At 33.1% G+C, this 18,410-nt stretch overlaps 2 protein-coding genes across 13 annotated transcripts in view; one reads left to right on the top strand and one right to left on the bottom strand.

The window, feature by feature from the left end:
* LOC115215987 (retinoic acid receptor RXR) overlaps positions 1–11,250 on the top strand; it is a 117,193-nt gene extending 105,943 nt beyond the window's left edge. For 7 of the 9 annotated variants that reach the window (XM_029785337.2, XM_029785342.2, XM_029785339.2 and 4 more), the window contains 4 exons: positions 4,190–4,237; positions 6,217–6,343; positions 7,352–7,576; positions 9,332–11,250. In XM_029785337.2, coding sequence (XP_029641197.1) covers positions 4,190–4,237; positions 6,217–6,343; positions 7,352–7,576; positions 9,332–9,585 — 654 coding nt within the window. In that variant the 3' untranslated portion in view covers positions 9,586–11,250. The remainder of the gene's footprint in view (positions 1–4,189; positions 4,238–6,216; positions 6,344–7,351; positions 7,577–9,331) is intronic. The other 2 variants (XM_029785341.2, XM_029785343.2) reach the window with 1 other exon arrangement.
* A 310-nt stretch (positions 11,251–11,560) lies between these two features.
* LOC115214435 (ATP-dependent RNA helicase A) overlaps positions 11,561–18,410 on the bottom strand; it is a 57,539-nt gene continuing 50,689 nt past the window's right edge. For all 4 annotated transcript variants that reach the window (XM_029783634.2, XM_029783640.2, XM_036506269.1 and 1 more), the window contains 5 exons: positions 18,202–18,300; positions 17,117–17,284; positions 16,690–16,805; positions 15,544–15,741; positions 11,561–14,207 (listed from right to left, as the gene is read on the bottom strand). In XM_029783634.2, coding sequence (XP_029639494.1) covers positions 13,949–14,207; positions 15,544–15,741; positions 16,690–16,805; positions 17,117–17,284; positions 18,202–18,300 — 840 coding nt within the window. In that variant the 3' untranslated portion in view covers positions 11,561–13,948. The remainder of the gene's footprint in view (positions 14,208–15,543; positions 15,742–16,689; positions 16,806–17,116; positions 17,285–18,201; positions 18,301–18,410) is intronic.

Below are 18,410 nucleotides of genomic sequence, written 5' to 3'. Positions count from 1 at the left end.
TGTAAGAACATCGGGTTGGGCACCCTGCAGAATTTGCTCTGGCTCTTTACATTCTGGGTGGTAGACATAACTCATTGCCCACCTGATACTTTAAGTGCCTTTAGTGGAGTTTCTCCATGTTGCAAGCATTTGGGCTAAGCTTCCAAATGGGCCGAGTATTTGGGCCAAGCTTCCAGTTTTAGGATAAACCTTTCTCCCTTCCTCCATCTAGTTGCCCCTACCTCCTGACTAAAAAAAAAAAATCAAAGAAAATAAATATGGAGAGGATGGTCGTCTACTTGATCAGGGCTGACTTGGGATTAAACTTTAAAATGGATAGTTTTAATGCCAGATTTAATATATTTTATGGTATGAATTAAACCAGGTATAATGCATGTATATGTAGCATGAAAGAATCTGAATTCTCCAAATGCTTCCTATCTGCTCTACTCTACAACCTGTTTGAATTTTTAACACCTTTCCACCCAACTCTCCATGCTAGCATTGAACAGACATACAAATAGAAATAATAATGATGATGATAGTAACAACCAGAAAAAAAATTTTGTCCAATGGAAATTTATCCCAAATAGTATTAGTATTATAGTGTATTGGAATTTACTGGGTAAAATTGAGGCATTTCTCTTGTAATTGGAGAAGATTGATATCGACACTTGCAACTTATGAAAAACATTAATTAATTTGTCTCTCTTCTCCACTTGCAACATTTATACCTCCTCATGGTAACTATTTACAAACTTGTGCCCATTCAGCCACCATCTGATGCTCTTATGATTCAACCAGCAGGCATAGTGAAATATAAGTCGTGGTTAAATGACTAATTTGTTCAGTCAGGTTCAGATATCTATATTTTGTATTAGTTTATGTTTTTTGAGTGTACTACTACACTATTGTAACATTACAACTGATTGTTATAATCACTTAATAGTGTTGATGAAATCTGCCTTCATAGTCAGTTTCATTTTTATATTTTTAAATAGAAAACAGCTCACAAGTTACACTGCACTTTGCTCATTATGTAGCTTGAAGCATGACATATGGGGCACACCCAAACAGTTGGTTATATTGTACTCTCACTTTTAACAATAACAATCGTTTGTCCTATATTACTACATTTCTATTTGGTTTAATGGGATGCAGGTCTTTTGTATGACTACAAAACTATATCGCGTCACAAGTTTGTGGCATCATTAGTTATTAGCTGTTTCTATTGAATCATCAAGTGTTATATAACTATGAAGTAAAGATGAGGAGCTATTTTAAACTGTTACATGCTTATGTTTCACTGCATTGAATGGCACTTCTGCAAAGACACGAGACAAGTTACTATCTAAGGAAGCCTAGAGAAGGATTAACTGTTATTTCCAGTGATACGGCTACTGACCATAACTGAGATGATAATACGTTTAACAATTCCCTTAAATTAGTGTTTGCATTTGCTTACATATTATTCATGAGTTGTATTTCCTGGTTGTACCTTTCTGTTCTTTTTCTCTCTGCTGGTGCAGCTGATCACATCTACAATTTGAAACAGCTAAAAGTTTGAAACCTTTTGTTTTTAAGTTGTGATCAGTTTGATATAGAGATTATATTTTCTCTCTCAAATGTTTAATGTAATGCCAGCTTTACAAGAGTCTAAATGCAATTGAATTGGCGCTACCAAAAAAAAAAAAGAAGCATAGAACTGACGTGTCCCCTTAATGATTATTACATATGATGACATACCTTTACTTTAGTATTTTACCATTTTATATACACATACACATAGGGTGGCCGCAAAGTCATGCACAATGGGAGATATCAAGTATGCTTTATTAGCAGTGATGTAGGTAATCCATTACAAATGTTCAAAGTGTTGGCCATGTAACTCTAAACAAGTGTTCAAAAAGAATTTGAAATTGCGATAAACCCTCTGAAATAGCTCTTCATTGCAATCAACTTGTTCACATGCTTCAACAATCCTTTGAAGATGTCCTTGGTCACAAATCTTTTCAGAATACATGAAGGATTTAATGTAGCCCCAGAAGAAAAAGTCCATGGGAGTTGAATTTGGTGGCCGTGGTGCCCATTCAATTGGCCCACAATGGTTGAGTCCATCTTCCTGGAAAATGTACATACAGAAAATCGTAAACCTGTAATGCATAATGGGGCAAACTCCCATCTTGCTGTAACCAGACAGGATTTCTCCTTCCAAGTGAATGCACAAGAGGCATCGTCTTGCCAAGCATATCCCTCAAAATAAAATGGTCCGATTACTTGATTGTGCCAAATCCCACACCATCGCCTTGCCCCTGCTTTGTAAATTATCTGCCTCCATCCAATGAGGATTGGGTTGTGAGTAATATCGGCAGTTGGGAAATGAGATCAAAAAAGAGAATGTTAGCAGTTTCACATATTGCACAATGGTGCATAACTTTATGGCCACCCTATGTGTGTGTGTATATATATATGGTAATTTGCCATTATAATGAAAGAGTGAATAAGTTACATTTTAATAAGTTTGCTCTATTGATGTACTTGATGGTATTTGCCCTTAGTCAACTTACAAAATCAATTGAGTATTGGATGGGTTTGACAATTTTAACATATCAGGGAGAGTTCTTGCCATTGTTGATAAATTAAAATAGTTTGAGTTTTTTCTTTTTTCTTAGTAAGATATCGATAAGATATTAGTTTCATACAATTTAAACATCTTGCTTTGAAATGCTGTCACAAGAAGGTACAAGTCTCTCTCTTTATATAGTGCAATAAACTCGATATATTTATTAAACTAGCACATTACTGGTGAATTGTTTTAAAAAGTCTTATTAAATATTAGATGTGCACTTACCAGTCTTTCCTTAAGTGTTGTTTAATTAATAGAATTCATATATCTGCAGTAATAAATAGCAAAGTATTTACGTTCTTCATTTAGTAATTTGACTATCTCAGTATAGTCTTAGCTAACAAAGTTTTAAGTAAAGTTTAAATATTGGAACAGTTATATTTAGACTTTTAAAATTAAAGCACATAATGAATGGCTTCAATGGTGGTACTGTGTACGTTGTTGGTTGGTCAAGTAGTCATTGATACTCTGTCTGCTGGTTACACAAATATTCTATGAATGGTATTCATAAAGGTTGTTAGTTGTAGCTGCTAATGAAACCCCAAAGGAAATCTGTTAATCTAAATAACACATATAGCTTTAGTTAGTTATTTTTAGTAGACTAACTATCCTGTTATAGCAAGCTATTTGGGTTCATGAAGTACTTCGCTAATCTCCCATGTAAACGAATTAGTTATGATTGAAATTTTTTTCTGTTTTTCATTATTTTTTTCATCAACTGCCCTACATTTAGTTATTTCCATAGTTACGACTTGTTTATTCAATACTTATTCTAGGAAGTTTAATATTGCAAAGCTGATTGCAATAATTTAGTTAGCATCAGCATAAAAATATGTTCTCATGTCTTAGAACTAAAAGTGTTTTTTTTTTTTCATTTCACATTTCAGAGTTAAGGGAAAAAGGGGCCTGCTTTTTTAAAAAAAATTTATTCCCTAATTTAAGACAATCATAAATGAGTAATAAAGCAAATGAATGCAATCCATCTGAATTAGGCTTTGTAAAACTATATTCAATTGATTTATTGAAACCAGTTGGATATTTGTGTTCTAGTTTAGGCATTTGGGCTGTTTTGATTATAGATAAGTTGTTGCTATCATCAAAAATATTAATCGATCAACTTTCAAACACTACTCACTGCCTTGTTAATTTTGAATTAAATCAGTATCTTTTAAAAGCTACTTTAATTTCTTTAAACTAAGCTTAACTTTGAGATCTTGTAAAAAATATTAGAACTATTCCTTAAGTCAGTGGTGAGTGGTATTTTGCTCATGAAATGCACTATTTCATTTTTAACATTCTTTTTATCACTGCAAATAACTTAGATTTTTTAAAGGCATTTTCTATTATTAAAAGCATTCTAGTTTTCCTTTTCTTTTCCTTCTCATCTTTGCTTCTTTCCTCCTGTTTTTCTTTCCTTTTTATTTTTCTCTCCTTCCCTGCTTCCACTTTGATTTTTTTCTTCTTATATATATATACATATATATATATATATATATATATATATATATTCCATTTTATCTTAGTTATTAGTAGTATGTTGTTATACTCTGAGTAATGTTTTGAGACCACCACTTATTCCTTCAGGTCTCAGATGGGTGTTCCACTCTAGAAAAGGCCGGCAACACTGATGACGTAAGTGTAAAAAAAAATATTAAAAAAAAAGAAAAGAAAACTTTACTTTTTCTTTTCAGAAAATTATATAAATATATATATATATCTTCCTAGATATAGAATGGAATATTTTCCACTGAGTATACAACCAGTTAACTGAAGTTATTTTCACGTATATTTCTGTGCTAGAAAATTGTAAATTTACATTTTTTTATCACCATTGAAAAGATTCTCTTCTGACATTAAACGGATAATTGTTTTCTAATCTAAAAATTCATTTTAATTAAATCTTTTGTGCTGTTATAATATATTGTAGTTCTAGACTGTTTTTTTCCCGTGACAAAATGTAGTTGTCGTCTCTTCATCTTCAATTTCTTAATATTTGAGAAGCACCATCTGGCTCATACAGCTGTGCATCTTTCACAAGTTATCGAATTTGGCTGTGGTTAAATAAGGTTATAAAGGAAGTTCTGTTAGCGACATTTTGCCTCTGAAGGTTGATAAGTTGATTGGAATAAATTTGTTTATAATACTGACTTCACTTCAAAATAATTTATATAGCTTCTCTTGAATGTTCTTATGAAATGTAAAATTGGGCAAAATTTAATCTGTGGATTCTTTGTCAGTCTTCTTTTTACAGTTATAAACTAGTAGAGTTGTTTGTTTCATTAGTTGTTGGAAATACATACACGCGTACACACACACACACATACATGTGAAAAGTAAGTTTATACCATTTATTGCTGGTTTCCATTAATGCTATTAATTCAAAGGGTTATCTTTTACTTTCATCCTTGTTTTCATTAGGGTGGGGAGCTGATAAAATAAGAACTAATTATAGTTAATTTAATCAACTATAAATTTGTAGGCCTTGAGTCTGTTAGAAATCCTTATTGTATTTTACTATCTTTGACTGTACCAATATCTACTACCCTTGAAAGAAATGAAAAAAAAAAGCATGCATCTCTCTATTTTCTCTTTCTTAAGACTTTGATTTCATGTATTCATTTTCTGCTTATTAAACATAAGACTAATTGCCCTGTAACAAGCGAGTTGTTAAGTGTTAGCACATGAGAAAATTTATTTAACCAAAGGGAAACTTTTGAGATGCTTCAGTGTGTTACGTTTTATGATGTGTTGGTGTTAAATGATGAGCTGGTTTGGTAAAGAAATTGTAATTAACCTTTTGTTGTTATTTAATGTACGATGTAAGCATCATCAAAAATCAACAGACATTACTTTTGATATTTTTTCTGGGTCTCAAATTATCTATTATCAAACCAGACAAGCTCACAAACTTTCTAAAAGAAAGAAAACTAGTGCCGGATTAAAGTTAGATTAAGCAATGCCAAATTAAATGTTCTGAAGACATAATCATAGTATGAAATAAGTGACTTATTGTATTTGATCAATGTTTTTATTTTTAATGAAAGGAAATTTTCAATGTTAATTATGTCTTTCCCCTTTATTATCCCATTTGACTAAAAGAAGGGCATTTCCATTATGTGTTAGATATGACAGTATTAATAGTTGTCATTTTTTTGCCACATGCCAAATAAATATTACCTACACATGTAGTAATCTAAGTTTCAGAAGCAGCAATTTTTATAATGAACAATAATGGTAATTACAAGATATATGTTGTTGACCGTTAAAATATTTTGACTTGCAGAAATGAAAAATTGTTGATAATGATGTGTTGTATTGGATTGAATTAATTGTACTTCCACACAGTATTATAATATTATTTGCCATCTTAATTTATTCACTTTACAATGCAAATCTTATTTTCATCAAATATTTGAAGTTGCTTCAATGAAACAAATTTTCTTGAAGTTTAGTCCTTCCTCCCTTAGATTAAGCTCCGAGAACATTTCATGTAGCATTATTCTTTTAAGAAGTTATCTTTCCTTCTACCTGTAGAATTGTTAGGAAAGCTATCTTACATATTGTAGCATTTGACTGTGTTCTTTATTAACATATATTTGCATCTCTTGTAGAAGGATCCGGTGACCAATATCTTTCAGGCTGCTGAGAAACAGCTTTTTACTCTGGTCGAATGGGCCAAACGAATTCCCCACTTTACTAAATTGTCTCTTGATGATCAAGTGACATTGTTGAGGGCAGGTTTGTATTTATTTATTTATTTATTTATTTATTTATTTATTTATTTGTTTTTTTTTTTTTTTTTTTTTTTAAATTTCAGTTATTCTTTTTGTCTCTGATAATTATTTTGCATCTAATTTTTGTTGTTGATTTGAGTGGGATGAATTTCAAGATGTGTGCTTATAGCTGGAACAGTGGTTTTACAGCTAGATTTCTTTCCAAGTATTAACAATTCGGTCATTTAAAAAAAAAAAATGGTGAGGATTAATACTAGCAGTTTTGTGTATTTTGCCCAGAAGAAAGTACTACTTTCAACCTGTGACCCAGCAACTCACTCTGGCAATATTCTGAGTGACTGAAGATGGTAGCAAAACCCACACTACATTTTTGATGGTGACTGTGACAAGGGAATGTTTATGCAACAATGGCAAGAAAAGCAATAAACCAGTGTTCGCACAAAGCTACTCTGTGGTATTTATTTATTTATTCCAATGTACATTGGTGACAAATATATATTCATACATATATGATGGGAGTCTGCGTACTGAACTCTACTTGAATATTGGTCAGTGTAAAGCAATGAAGAAAACATTTGGCCTGGGTACCACACATATTGGGATCAAACATGGGACCATATGGGTTTGAGGTGAACTCCTGACTTACTAGAGCTATGTTTATGTTCTTCTACTTAATAAATTTTAACTTGAGGTTTTTAAATTGGTTGAACCATTTCCTCTCGTGTTACAAAATTGTTTATTTTTAGCTTAGTTCTGTTGAGTCATGTGCTAGTTGTGTTGAATGCAAATCGTTAATAACAAACATTCTCTGGATGTTGTTTAATTCGTTTCTTTCAAATATTGTTAATTTTAGATTTCTTAAATTTTAAACTTTATATATTTATGGTTTGAAAATTTTGGTAGATTAATCTAATTATTGAATACATTTTTTTTTTCTGTCTTGGAATACGAAAGGAAAAAAAAAAAAAAGAAATCAATACTAATATTTTTTAAACTTTTACCTTTATTCTAGGCTGGAATGAGTTGCTAATTGCTGGTTTCTCTCACCGTTCTATACCTGTCAAAGATGGTATCTTGTTAGCCACTGGCATTCATGTTCATCGAAGTAGTGCACACCATGCTGGTGTAGGTACTATTTTTGACAGAGTTCTTTCTGAACTGGTAGCCAAAATGAGGGAAATGAAGATGGATAAATCAGAATTAGGATGTTTACGAGCAATAGTGCTCTTCAACCCTGGTAAGTTGATACTCTACTCTTTTACTTGTTTCAGTCATTTGACTGCGGCCATGCTGGAGCACCGCCTTTAGTCGAGCAAATTGATCCCGGGACTTATTCTTTGTAAGCCCAGTACTTATTCTATCGGTTTCTTTTACCGAACCGCTAAGTGACGGGGACGTAAATACACCAGCATCGGTTGTCAAGCAATGCTAGGGGGACAAACACAGACACACAAACACACACACACACAGATATATATATATATATATATATATTATATATATATATATATATATATACACACACACACATATATACGACAGGCTTCTTTCAGTTTCCGTCTACAAGGCATTGGTCGGCCCAGGGCTATAGCAGAAGACACTTGCCCAAGATGCCACGCAGTGGGACTGAACCCGGAACCATGTGGTTGGTAAGCAAGCTACTTACCACACAGCCACTCCTGCGCCTATTTAAGTTATAGAAAGATTTCTTCATATTGAAGAAAACCAAAAAGGTATTCCCATCATCAGATTCTGCTGCCAAAGAATATCTTGACTTAGTTAGATGAATGTTTACATGGCTGAGAAAGTTAGCCAGATGAGTGTTGGTATTGATATCAAGAGCATGGAAGTTCACTTGGAGAAACTGTTTATGGAAATACTTTCCTGAAAGATAGAGCAGGTTTTGAAGACATTGCTAAATGCTTGTGGCTTGGAGGAAGAAATGTAATGGATTGGGTTTAGAACTGATGCCGTTACTTACCAGTCATTCCAGAGATTGTTGTACTGGGTGTAAGAATAACAGGTCCTTGTGAGCTGGTTCATAGAAATCGCTTTTCTTTGGAATGGGATTCAAATCGGTAATTGCTAGTGTAACCTTCATTTCTACGCCAACCATTTGTACATTAAACAATTCTCCTATTGCTGTTAATGCAATTATGAAAACTGCTTCACTTATAAAATCATAGCACGTAAACATCTGGAATTACCTCCCCTCATATACCAAAATTATCAAAATATCTCTGGTCAATATCTATTGATCACCCCCACCCCCCAGTTATTTCACTTAGCATTCGATAGTGTCTACATTAAATGTTAACACTATCTTAACCATTGTTTTTCAAACATCGCCTCGATAATGTAATAGTTTTCTATCTCAACGAGTCCCTTCATTTAGCGATTGGATTCTCGTCACGACTTTAGAGTTACCTCCCTTACACAATAGTCGTAATTGATTTATTCGGCACTTGCACGAACAAAAATGAGAACGGGCTTTTTATTAGACTACAGAGATTGAGGAGCTGTAAACATAGTGATTTATTAAAGAGCTTACCTATAAAACAGGTAATCTAGCCAAAATACCCCCGCTTCCATTTTTTCACCTACATTGGAAGGGACATAAGGTGGTCTGTAATGGAATATTTCGATTATTTTATACTCAATGCTACATCTTACATATTTCTTTATTCTGTCTATTACTGTACTTCCTAGCACCCAACTTTTATAATCCATTTGGTACTTAATTCACATGCATTCCACTGTTTCCAATAGACAATGAGAACACATTTATTAGACCAACTGCTAAAAACTTGCATAAAAGACGTTTAAGTTATTTTTGTGTTTCCTTTAATTTTGTCATTTTGTAATCGGGAGTATTGTTTTATGTCAGTGCTACATTTCCATATACATTTAGTATGGATATTGTTGAAAAATACAAATTTAATGCCGAAATAATTTTATTCTTGTTATTAACAACAATGTTTTATCTTTTCAGATGCTAAAGGCCTAGTTTCAACACAAGAAGTTGAATCTCTGAGGGAAAAGGTTTATGCTAGTTTAGAAGAATATTGCAAATGCCAATACCCAGAAGAAACTGGCCGCTTTGCCAAACTGTTATTGCGTTTGCCTGCACTGAGAAGCATTGGACTAAAGTGTCTGGAGCACTTATTTTTCTTCAAACTTATAGGGGACACTCCAATCGATACATTCTTGATGGAAATGTTAGAAACTCCCAGTCCTCAAACATAGACATTTTATAAAGACGTAAAGTTGAGAAATGTGAAACTTGCCCAACACCAGCCACACATACTACTTCTGTGACCGTTATTCCTCACTCTCCAGCACAGTTGGCTCCATGAAATGAAGGCAGCAGATAACCAAATTATATTGTTCTGCTACTCTAATTTGGTCAACTGTGTTTGGGACTGGGATAATTTCCATGTAAATTCCCCCCTCCCTCCTTTCATCCACCAGGCTGTATCGTCTCCTATAATCCTGGTGCATATTTGAAGCTTCCTATGAAATTCTTTTTGTTTCCCTATCCATATTGCTGATTTTACTGCTGCTCCAGACATATTACTTTTATATCTAGCCAACCTTACCTGAAACATTGTCTGCTCAACATTAAGAAAGGCACTAAATGAAATCACAGCAACATTCTCTTTGTTTAATTCAATCCATCTCCAACTGCTTACTTTCAGATAGCTATTTCTACACATTTTCATTTGTTTATATCTTGGTATATGTGAAAGTAATTCCATTATTCTTAAGTGATTTCACTTCATCAAATCTCATTTGGTTGCTTCTTTCCTCAACAGACAATTGTTGAGAATGCTTCTTTGCTCATTCTTAATGCATGGAAAGAGTTAAAGAAGTAATTTCATTATGTTGGCGTAGCTAATTAAACTCTCTTGCATTTTACTTTCACTGTAATTTATTTCTTGCCTTTTTATCCAAGTGATTGTCTTTACCACATAATTGTAACTGTGTTTATCTGGTTGCAATGCTGCCAGTCACTTGCACTGAACATAAACAACTGACAAAGTAAGAAAATACCTGAAATCTGTTATGCCAGAGATTTGATAGCATCTCTGAAATAAATCTGCCAATCCTCTACCCTTTTACACTATCTCTCATCTGATACGACAGCAATGTTGCTGATACTTTGATCTCATTTATTGCCTAAACTTTGCTTTTGGACATCAAGTTTAGCATCTCCATGAGATATTCTATATTGAAACTGGCTTATTGATTTTAAGTGTTTTACTAAGTTAAATGTTTTGTTTACTGTGCTTCTAAACTTATAATTCTGAAGTTTAGTCATGGTCAAAGTTCTATATAAGATCAGTGAATTTGAGAAAATAAATTCTGGCTTCAAAAATAACAAAACAAACTCCAGTGTGGATACCAAGAATAGAATATTATAAACAAAGCTAAATAAAGATGTCTTTCTACTACTGTTAAATTTGTTCTATGTGCCACTTTGAAAACTATTACCCTTCAAATGTCTCCATGGTGCTCTCCCCACTTTCTGCTTCATTTTATCACAATTGACTTTCTGAATTAATTTTCACAGAAATTGAAGTAAATAATTTTTACCTCCCTTGTCACATCAGCTTGCTGCAGTAAAGTTAGGCCAGATTTGGTATATGTGCAAAAGTGATTTAATAAAAGTTAAATTTTCTTTTGGGTTCAGTTCAGGACTATTTTATAACTTTAAATATCCGAGCTGGAAGGGAGTGGACAAAGTTACATCTGGCCTCCTGAATTAAAATTCTCTTGCCATTCTGAACAGGTATTATTTTGCACCAATCAAAAGAAATAATCCTTGATCCTAATTGTCCAGTATTGTTAACACTTGCCCTATATCAGCAACAAAATGTATTTGTAATAAAAGATTATATAATCAGTGTATTTCTGTAAGTTGTTATACTTTAAAACTTTCTTTTGAGAATTCATGCCCCACTTACTGAGCTGTCTGGTACATTATTGGTTTGCATCGGTTAAGAGATGTAAATCAAGGCTACTGAAAATGTCATTTTACACTTATGCCAAATAACTTTCTATTTCCTGAAAACAAAATGCTAACTAATTCTGAAGGCTTTCTGTCAAAACATTAACAGTTATATGTTCCATGTACTGACATACTTGCCAACACTACTCTATACAAATGTAAGCATTCACGCTTCCGAGGTAAAAAAAAAAAAATAACACAACACAGAACAACTATGGAAATCTTTATTTTTGATCTTTAGAAATTGAAAAGGGCTTGATTCTGGAAAAGTGAAGGAAGAAAAGTGAATGAAAAACTTCTAGAAGCCAAGAAAGTTTATACATCCCCAGATGTTGTTAGAGTAGTTTGGAGGAGAAGCCTGCAGTAAACTAACAACTTGATGTTTATATGTACAAAAATGATTCCTCAATTCTGAGATAAGGCAACACTGCTAGAATTGGGTTTTTATTTTTTGAATTTTTTTTTTTCCTTTTTACAATAGGTATAATGATGTAATGATGCAAGTGCTTGAATGCTGAAATTAGGATACTAAACCAATGAGACCAAAATAGAGGTTAAAGTGCAGGTTGGTCAAGGAAGATATTGTTTACAAGTGGAGCAACAAATTTGTTAGTCAAATGTTACTACTTGGAAGCTTTCAGATCTCGCAAAAAAAAAAATTAAAGATTAGGAATTTTTTTTTTTTTTTTTTTTTCTTTTAACTGGTGGGGACATGTGAGTAGAAAGCTCTAGAAATAAATAAATTTAAGGTGCAAGTAAATGTAGAGAGAGTAAAGGCTAGAAAAGATAGTGGAAAAACAAAATGTACCAAAGTTAAAGCTAGCCTTTGTTAGTTACTTCTTTATACTTTTGATAAGACAATAAAAATATTGTCTTTAAAAATCCTTCCATCATAACAGGCAACAAATGAGGGGAAAAAAATAGAAACTTGTCACATTCAATTCTGTTTAGTTGCCATGATTTTATCTTCATCACTGGTGAAAGGGTTTGACTAATTTGTTATTTCTAATTTTTGTTTTGATAAGGAGGTGGTGCCATTTATAAAAAAAAACTAAATGGCTGTAATGTGACAAAAAATGTATTTTGAAACTAGTAGAGTAAAAAATATGGAGTGCTGAGGTTTCTAAAAGGGAAAAAAAAATTAAAATTAAAAAATTGTATAATGCATTTTGTGCAAGGAAAATAGGAGTTATGAAACTTGCTCCTTTTCCAATGTGCTTATGAAACTAGGGTTTGGAGTGACAAGGAATTTTTGGGGAAAAAAAGTTTTAGGAGGTGGCGATATCAGGAACTTTCTGCTGAGAGTATAATGAGCCCGAAAATGTAAAATGTATTTTATACAAATGTAGACATTAAAAACTTATGATTCCTGACTATGTATACATTGGAAATACCTATTACAACCCCCACAGGAATTTTATGTTGGCCAAGAGATCAAACCATTTGTTGTTAATTTTGATCAAAGAAAATCTTTCACCATAAATAAAAACTACAGGAAAAAAATCTCATTCATCCTGCCAAATGAAAACAGTTTCCCAATTTACAGTTTAAAAGCTGTAATACCAATATTAATGTTAATCAATAAGACTTCTGCAATTACATTCATTTTGGACAAGAGAAATATTAGAAATAATATTGTTCCCAATACAATTTCCTGGTTTTTATAGAAGAGATAATCCTGCTTAGAAAATAATGAGTCAATACTAACTGATCACTTTTAGCTGACTGGGGGGTGGGGGTGGCCATTCATAAATTCTTAACACTCGGACTGATAATCAACTATGAGGTGGTGGCGGTGGTGGTCGCGGTGGTAAGAGTGGAAATTTCTTTTCTCTGTGGGAGTATTTTCAGAAATACTAACAAGAAGATATGGCTGGCAGATTTTTAAGTAGCAGCTAAGAGGGTTATGAAAGAATTATGAGCCTCGACTGTAAATGGTCAGTGATAAAGATATGATGAAAACTCAAAGTAAACTAACAAAAGGTTAATTAACAACTGTATAAAGGAGCTAATTTCACCTATGTAAAAATACATATGGCATTTTCATAAGCAAAAATAAAAGAGTTACAGCCTACTGAGAATAAACCATCACACACTGTGTGATACAGAATGGATTGTTTGCACAGTCTTATTCACTTAATTACTAATTCACAAACCGGAAACATGCAGCTTCAGTAATAAGGGAATTTTATGCCAGAAGAAACAAATAACAATAGATTTTAACTACACCTGTAATTAAAAGACCTTGACAAAACACTGCCTTTTGCCCTCAATAAAGGGAACAAGCCTGTTTTTAGGAAACCTGCAAAATGATTTACATAAAACTTATAAGAACAAGAACACATTGTTTCAAACTAAAGGAACTAAACCAATTTCACAAGATATAAAACTAAACAACAAAATAAGTCTACATATATTTATAAGGGGAGGGGAGATGAAAATGAATCTAATATTTGGGCCTTTGGTCGAGTGACTGCAACTAACAATAGTTGTAGCAGAAATTCCAGTTATAATGAGCTGGAACTGGTAAAGAAAGCTCAAACATCCAAGATGAAAACAACGTTCATCTATTATAGTGTTCTAGGTATTTTATTGAATTCAGTAGTAACCCCCACCACCCCCAGATCGCTGATAACCTCCACCTCTGTTATACCCACCACCACGATTGTATCCACCGCGGTACCCGCCACCACCTCTCCAGTTGTTGGTGAACCCTGTACTCATCCCACCACGGTAATTACTGCCATAGCCACCCCCATATCCTCGGGACCCACCCTCAAAGCTGCCCCCTCGGCTGAAGTTCCGAAATCCTCTCCCACCTCCACCGAACCGAGCAAATTTGTTTGGGGGTCCATTTCTGAAAAAAAGAAAAAGAAAAAGCAAGTGAAAAGAGAGAAAAAAATGAATGCAAAACAAGAATTCTAGCTGAGTAAAATCCTTCTACAGTTGCCACATTTACATCTTACTAATGAATCAAAGAAAAATTATCTTTTCTAAGTGGAAAATGCTTTTTTTGATTTTATTAGAAACTGCCATCTAAAAAACAGAAAAAATTATTTACAGAGCAATTAGAAAAAATTGTAGCCAGAACATTAAGTATTAGTGGGTTACTCTGTTTTATGGAAATTAGGTCTTTGCTACCATATCTCTGGAATCTATATTTCTTTGTCCTAACCTTCTGTCAATCAATGGGTCCAATAGACCCATTTCAGTTGCTTTTTTCCTATTGTTTATATCATTTGATTCTGCTGACTTCTCATGGCTCTTATTTTTTCTAGACTCTCTTTTATTTGTCAAACAGGAACTTTTCCATATGCTTATAAAAGCTAGAAAATTTCACTTTATACATTACTGTATGGGTCCATTAGACCCTCAAATTAAATTCAGACAATACTCTTGTCATTCTAAACAGAATAAAAGCAATATCAAATATTTATCAGATATAAAATACATAAAATTGTATTCAATTTATTTGCTGAATTTTAGATAAAACAGGAAAAATTATGAAAATATTCCTGTAAATTTATGTGGTATTGCATCACCTTCAATCTGCTAGGTTATAGGGTGATACAGTATTTCTATGTGATGATGCAACTCTTACAATATATTGCATCATCTTTCAGGAGAGTATAAATATGAGAAAGAGCAATATCTGCCTTTGGTCTGCTATCAAGTTTAATAATTTTTGAATAACAAATAAATAATAAACAAAGGGGAGATAAAGACTCCCGGATGGAGAAAATCCTTACTTTTGCACTGCTAAACATATTTAACACTTTCAAAATAACTTAGAAAGAGGAGGAGGAAATAAACTAAAATCTTCAAAACAGAGGGGTAGGAATAATCTTCCAGCAAAATATTTAAAAAAATGTAAATATCAAAGCAAAAGATTTGAGGAAAACGACAACTAAGACAAAGATCTAAATAATTACTTGAATACGAATGAAAGTGTTAGAGAGCACCTCTTGCAATCCTTTTAATCCTTTCATTACCAAACAGTCTCTCATTATAAGATAAGATAAAGCACTCAAATTTCTCTTCATATTTAAATCAAAATAATGTAAACACTTGCTGTACATCACCCAGCATCTTTAACTCTTTAGCATTCAGATCAGTGCTTATTTTTTACAGTTTTGAATTAATCATGTCTACTTAAATAACAAGGGAATATTAATCATCTACATGTTACTCACTCGGTCTGGTCAGCAAGTCCAAAGCGACCAGCATTTGGTTGAGATAAAAATCTCACAGCACTCATCAGCGAAGACTCTTGGGGTCCTGGCTGGTTAATTACAGCTGGGTTCTGGGTGGCTCGCACTATTAGGGCTTCCATGGCCGGACGGAGAGCGACAATTTTGGCAGCAATATTAGGGTTCATTTTTAAATTAATCCTGAAATCATAAAAATGAAGAATTATATATTATACAGTATAAAACTGAAGACTTTTTTTAAAGAATAAATAAAATGAAAAAAATTATCTTAAACACACATTTTTACATCTACCCATGTCTTCCTCTTCCATTGTTTCTTTCCACTCAGATATCATAGCATATTTTTACTCATATATAGATATATTATACTTCATATGCGTCATAAGTCCATAACAATGTAGTCTTTGTTTTCTTATGCCACAACCTGATCCTCTAATAGATAGTTTATTTCACAACTTATCTGTACCACATCATTAATGCAAACTAAAATTATACATCCAGAGAAGCATGCTAGACTCATTCAACCTTCACACTTCCAATGCAGTCAGTGCTGTCTCACTAGCATGCAGCACTGCACTTTATACAGAAGCAACATCTACCTTTCACTCAAAAGAAGAATCCTCTTGTCAGAAGAGACAACTCCCTGAACCATAAATTCCATATTCTGGCTACTATACTTTCAGAGTTCCTGCCCCCACTGCTGTTCAGGTTGCACAAGTAACAGAAACTGCCTTCTAATTTCTTTTGAAGGCCTGAAAGGATATTTTGCTATTGCACTGACTACTAATTACATGGTTCTTATTTACCATCAGCCTCCCTGTGATCCTGAAAGACCTTTTGCACACCCATAGTTCACATTGTATTCAAAGTATGGAGTCCTTACCTACTCTTTTTCTGCCTATCAAGCAAAATCATTTCTCTAATGATAAGTGTCATGTCTTTTACATACTAAATCTTTGACCTTTGCCCAGTTCATCCTGAGATCTCTCAAGTCTAAGTTTTGCTTCCATGCCTGGAATTTCTTCTTTAACTAACTGATATAAGGACTAGGTCATAAGCATATTAGAGTTAAAATAATTACAATGCAGGAAAGAGAGAGAGAGAGAGAGTAAAAAGAATGCTCCTTACCATTCATCAAGAATAACCAATTCTTCATGAAATGTCACTGAGCGAGAAGCAAAGAGCAGTAACTGGATGGGTGTTACCATTGTCATTTGTTTGCAAGACACAGCACGAGTACGTATCTATCAATCACAAAGAAATGGAGAAAAAAATACATTAGCAATCTCTAAAAAGTTTAAGTCATTTCTTACAGGATTTGAACGGTTATCTCATATGAAATTGTTGATATGAAAGAGACATAAGTAATCGACTTAAAACCTAGGAGGAATGGGGATGAATTTTAAAAAAGATTTGAAAGTAAATTATTTATCTGGGTCGTAGCTCTGCCATTTTGCAATTAGTATGTGACATCATAATAGCTGTCATAACAATATTAATAAAAAAAACAAAAAAAACTCAGAAGTTCAATTTCAGAAAATTGTTTTAGAATTACCTTTTCCCCAAATATGAAATAAGGAGAAGGAAAATGAATTTCAAAATTACTGCAGTTCACTGATGATTTATGAACTAAGGCATGCTTGCTTTCAGTAGTGAGTACCTTACGCTTTTCTTTATGATAGCAAACATTAGGATAAAGACCCATACATAAGAGCGTTGTCACCTGCAACACAAAAAGGAAGGTTAATCAATACAAGTTAAGTTCCTTTTTAGTTAATAAACAAATGTCAGCGTTCATCTAAACTTTTCATTCTTTAATATACATCTCTTAGAGCTCCCTTGCTTTCTCTCCACACACACACATTAGATTGGTATATACTTGCAAAAATAATGAAGGCACTAAGACTCTTGCTTAACAAGCTAACATGCAACTATCTACAAGCATAACTCAAAAACAACCTTAGCTCACTTGCAAGCAAGTATGACGTCATAGTACCATGTGTTCACAAACTGCTTTAAGTCTCTATATTGCCATGAACAAACATAGGTACCTTCTCCTCTTGAAACATTGAAGGACATGACCACTAGGGAGAAAATTAATTGCACCAACACTTGGCTGATATCCATTTTTGTCAAGAACACTAGAGCAGTGTGAAATTAAGTACCATGCTACCTGGTCCACAGATCCTGCTCTTAACTTTAAAATTGTGAACCCAACATCCAAACAAATTGTTTGTATCTGAATTTATAATACACACACACACACACACACACACACAATATTTGTGAATTTAAACACACCAGAAGCAAGATACAAGTTTTACTCTACATATGAATTGTTTATAAGAACTGCTTTCAGCTGTAAAATCAATAACAACAAAAACTATTAGACATACAAACAGAAAATGTAAAAGGGCACCAACCCACAAAATATTGTACTTCTTGATTTACATAGTAAAGAATTTGACTGAATTAAAATTTGAAAGGTTTAACATTTCATAACATTTCAAATTAAGAAAACATAAGCATATTTTTCTAACTCCTACCTATGTTAATAAATAAAACGCATAAAAGTGAGAAATTTACAATCTTTGCAATAGAAGCAAGTCCTTGACAAATTCAAACTGATCTATTACTTACAATATCTAAATTACCATCGGGTCCAGTGTAATTGTATACTTTGGGCAACATACATTCTTCTGGGAAACCAGTATTGGTAAGAATATCTCTTAACTGATTCTACAAATGTAAAGGAAGAAAAAATATAAAAACGTTTTAGTAATCAGAAACATAATAATACTCATTAGTGGCAATTTAAAGTATTAGTTAGACTAGTCCCCACCCATTTT

The sequence above is a fragment of the Octopus sinensis genome, linkage group LG1 (genome assembly GCF_006345805.1).
Source record: "Octopus sinensis linkage group LG1, ASM634580v1, whole genome shotgun sequence".
Taxonomy (NCBI): Eukaryota; Metazoa; Mollusca; class Cephalopoda; order Octopoda; family Octopodidae; genus Octopus; species Octopus sinensis.
Note: the sequence above shows the minus strand (reverse complement) of the source record. Positions and strands in the feature narration are given on the sequence as shown.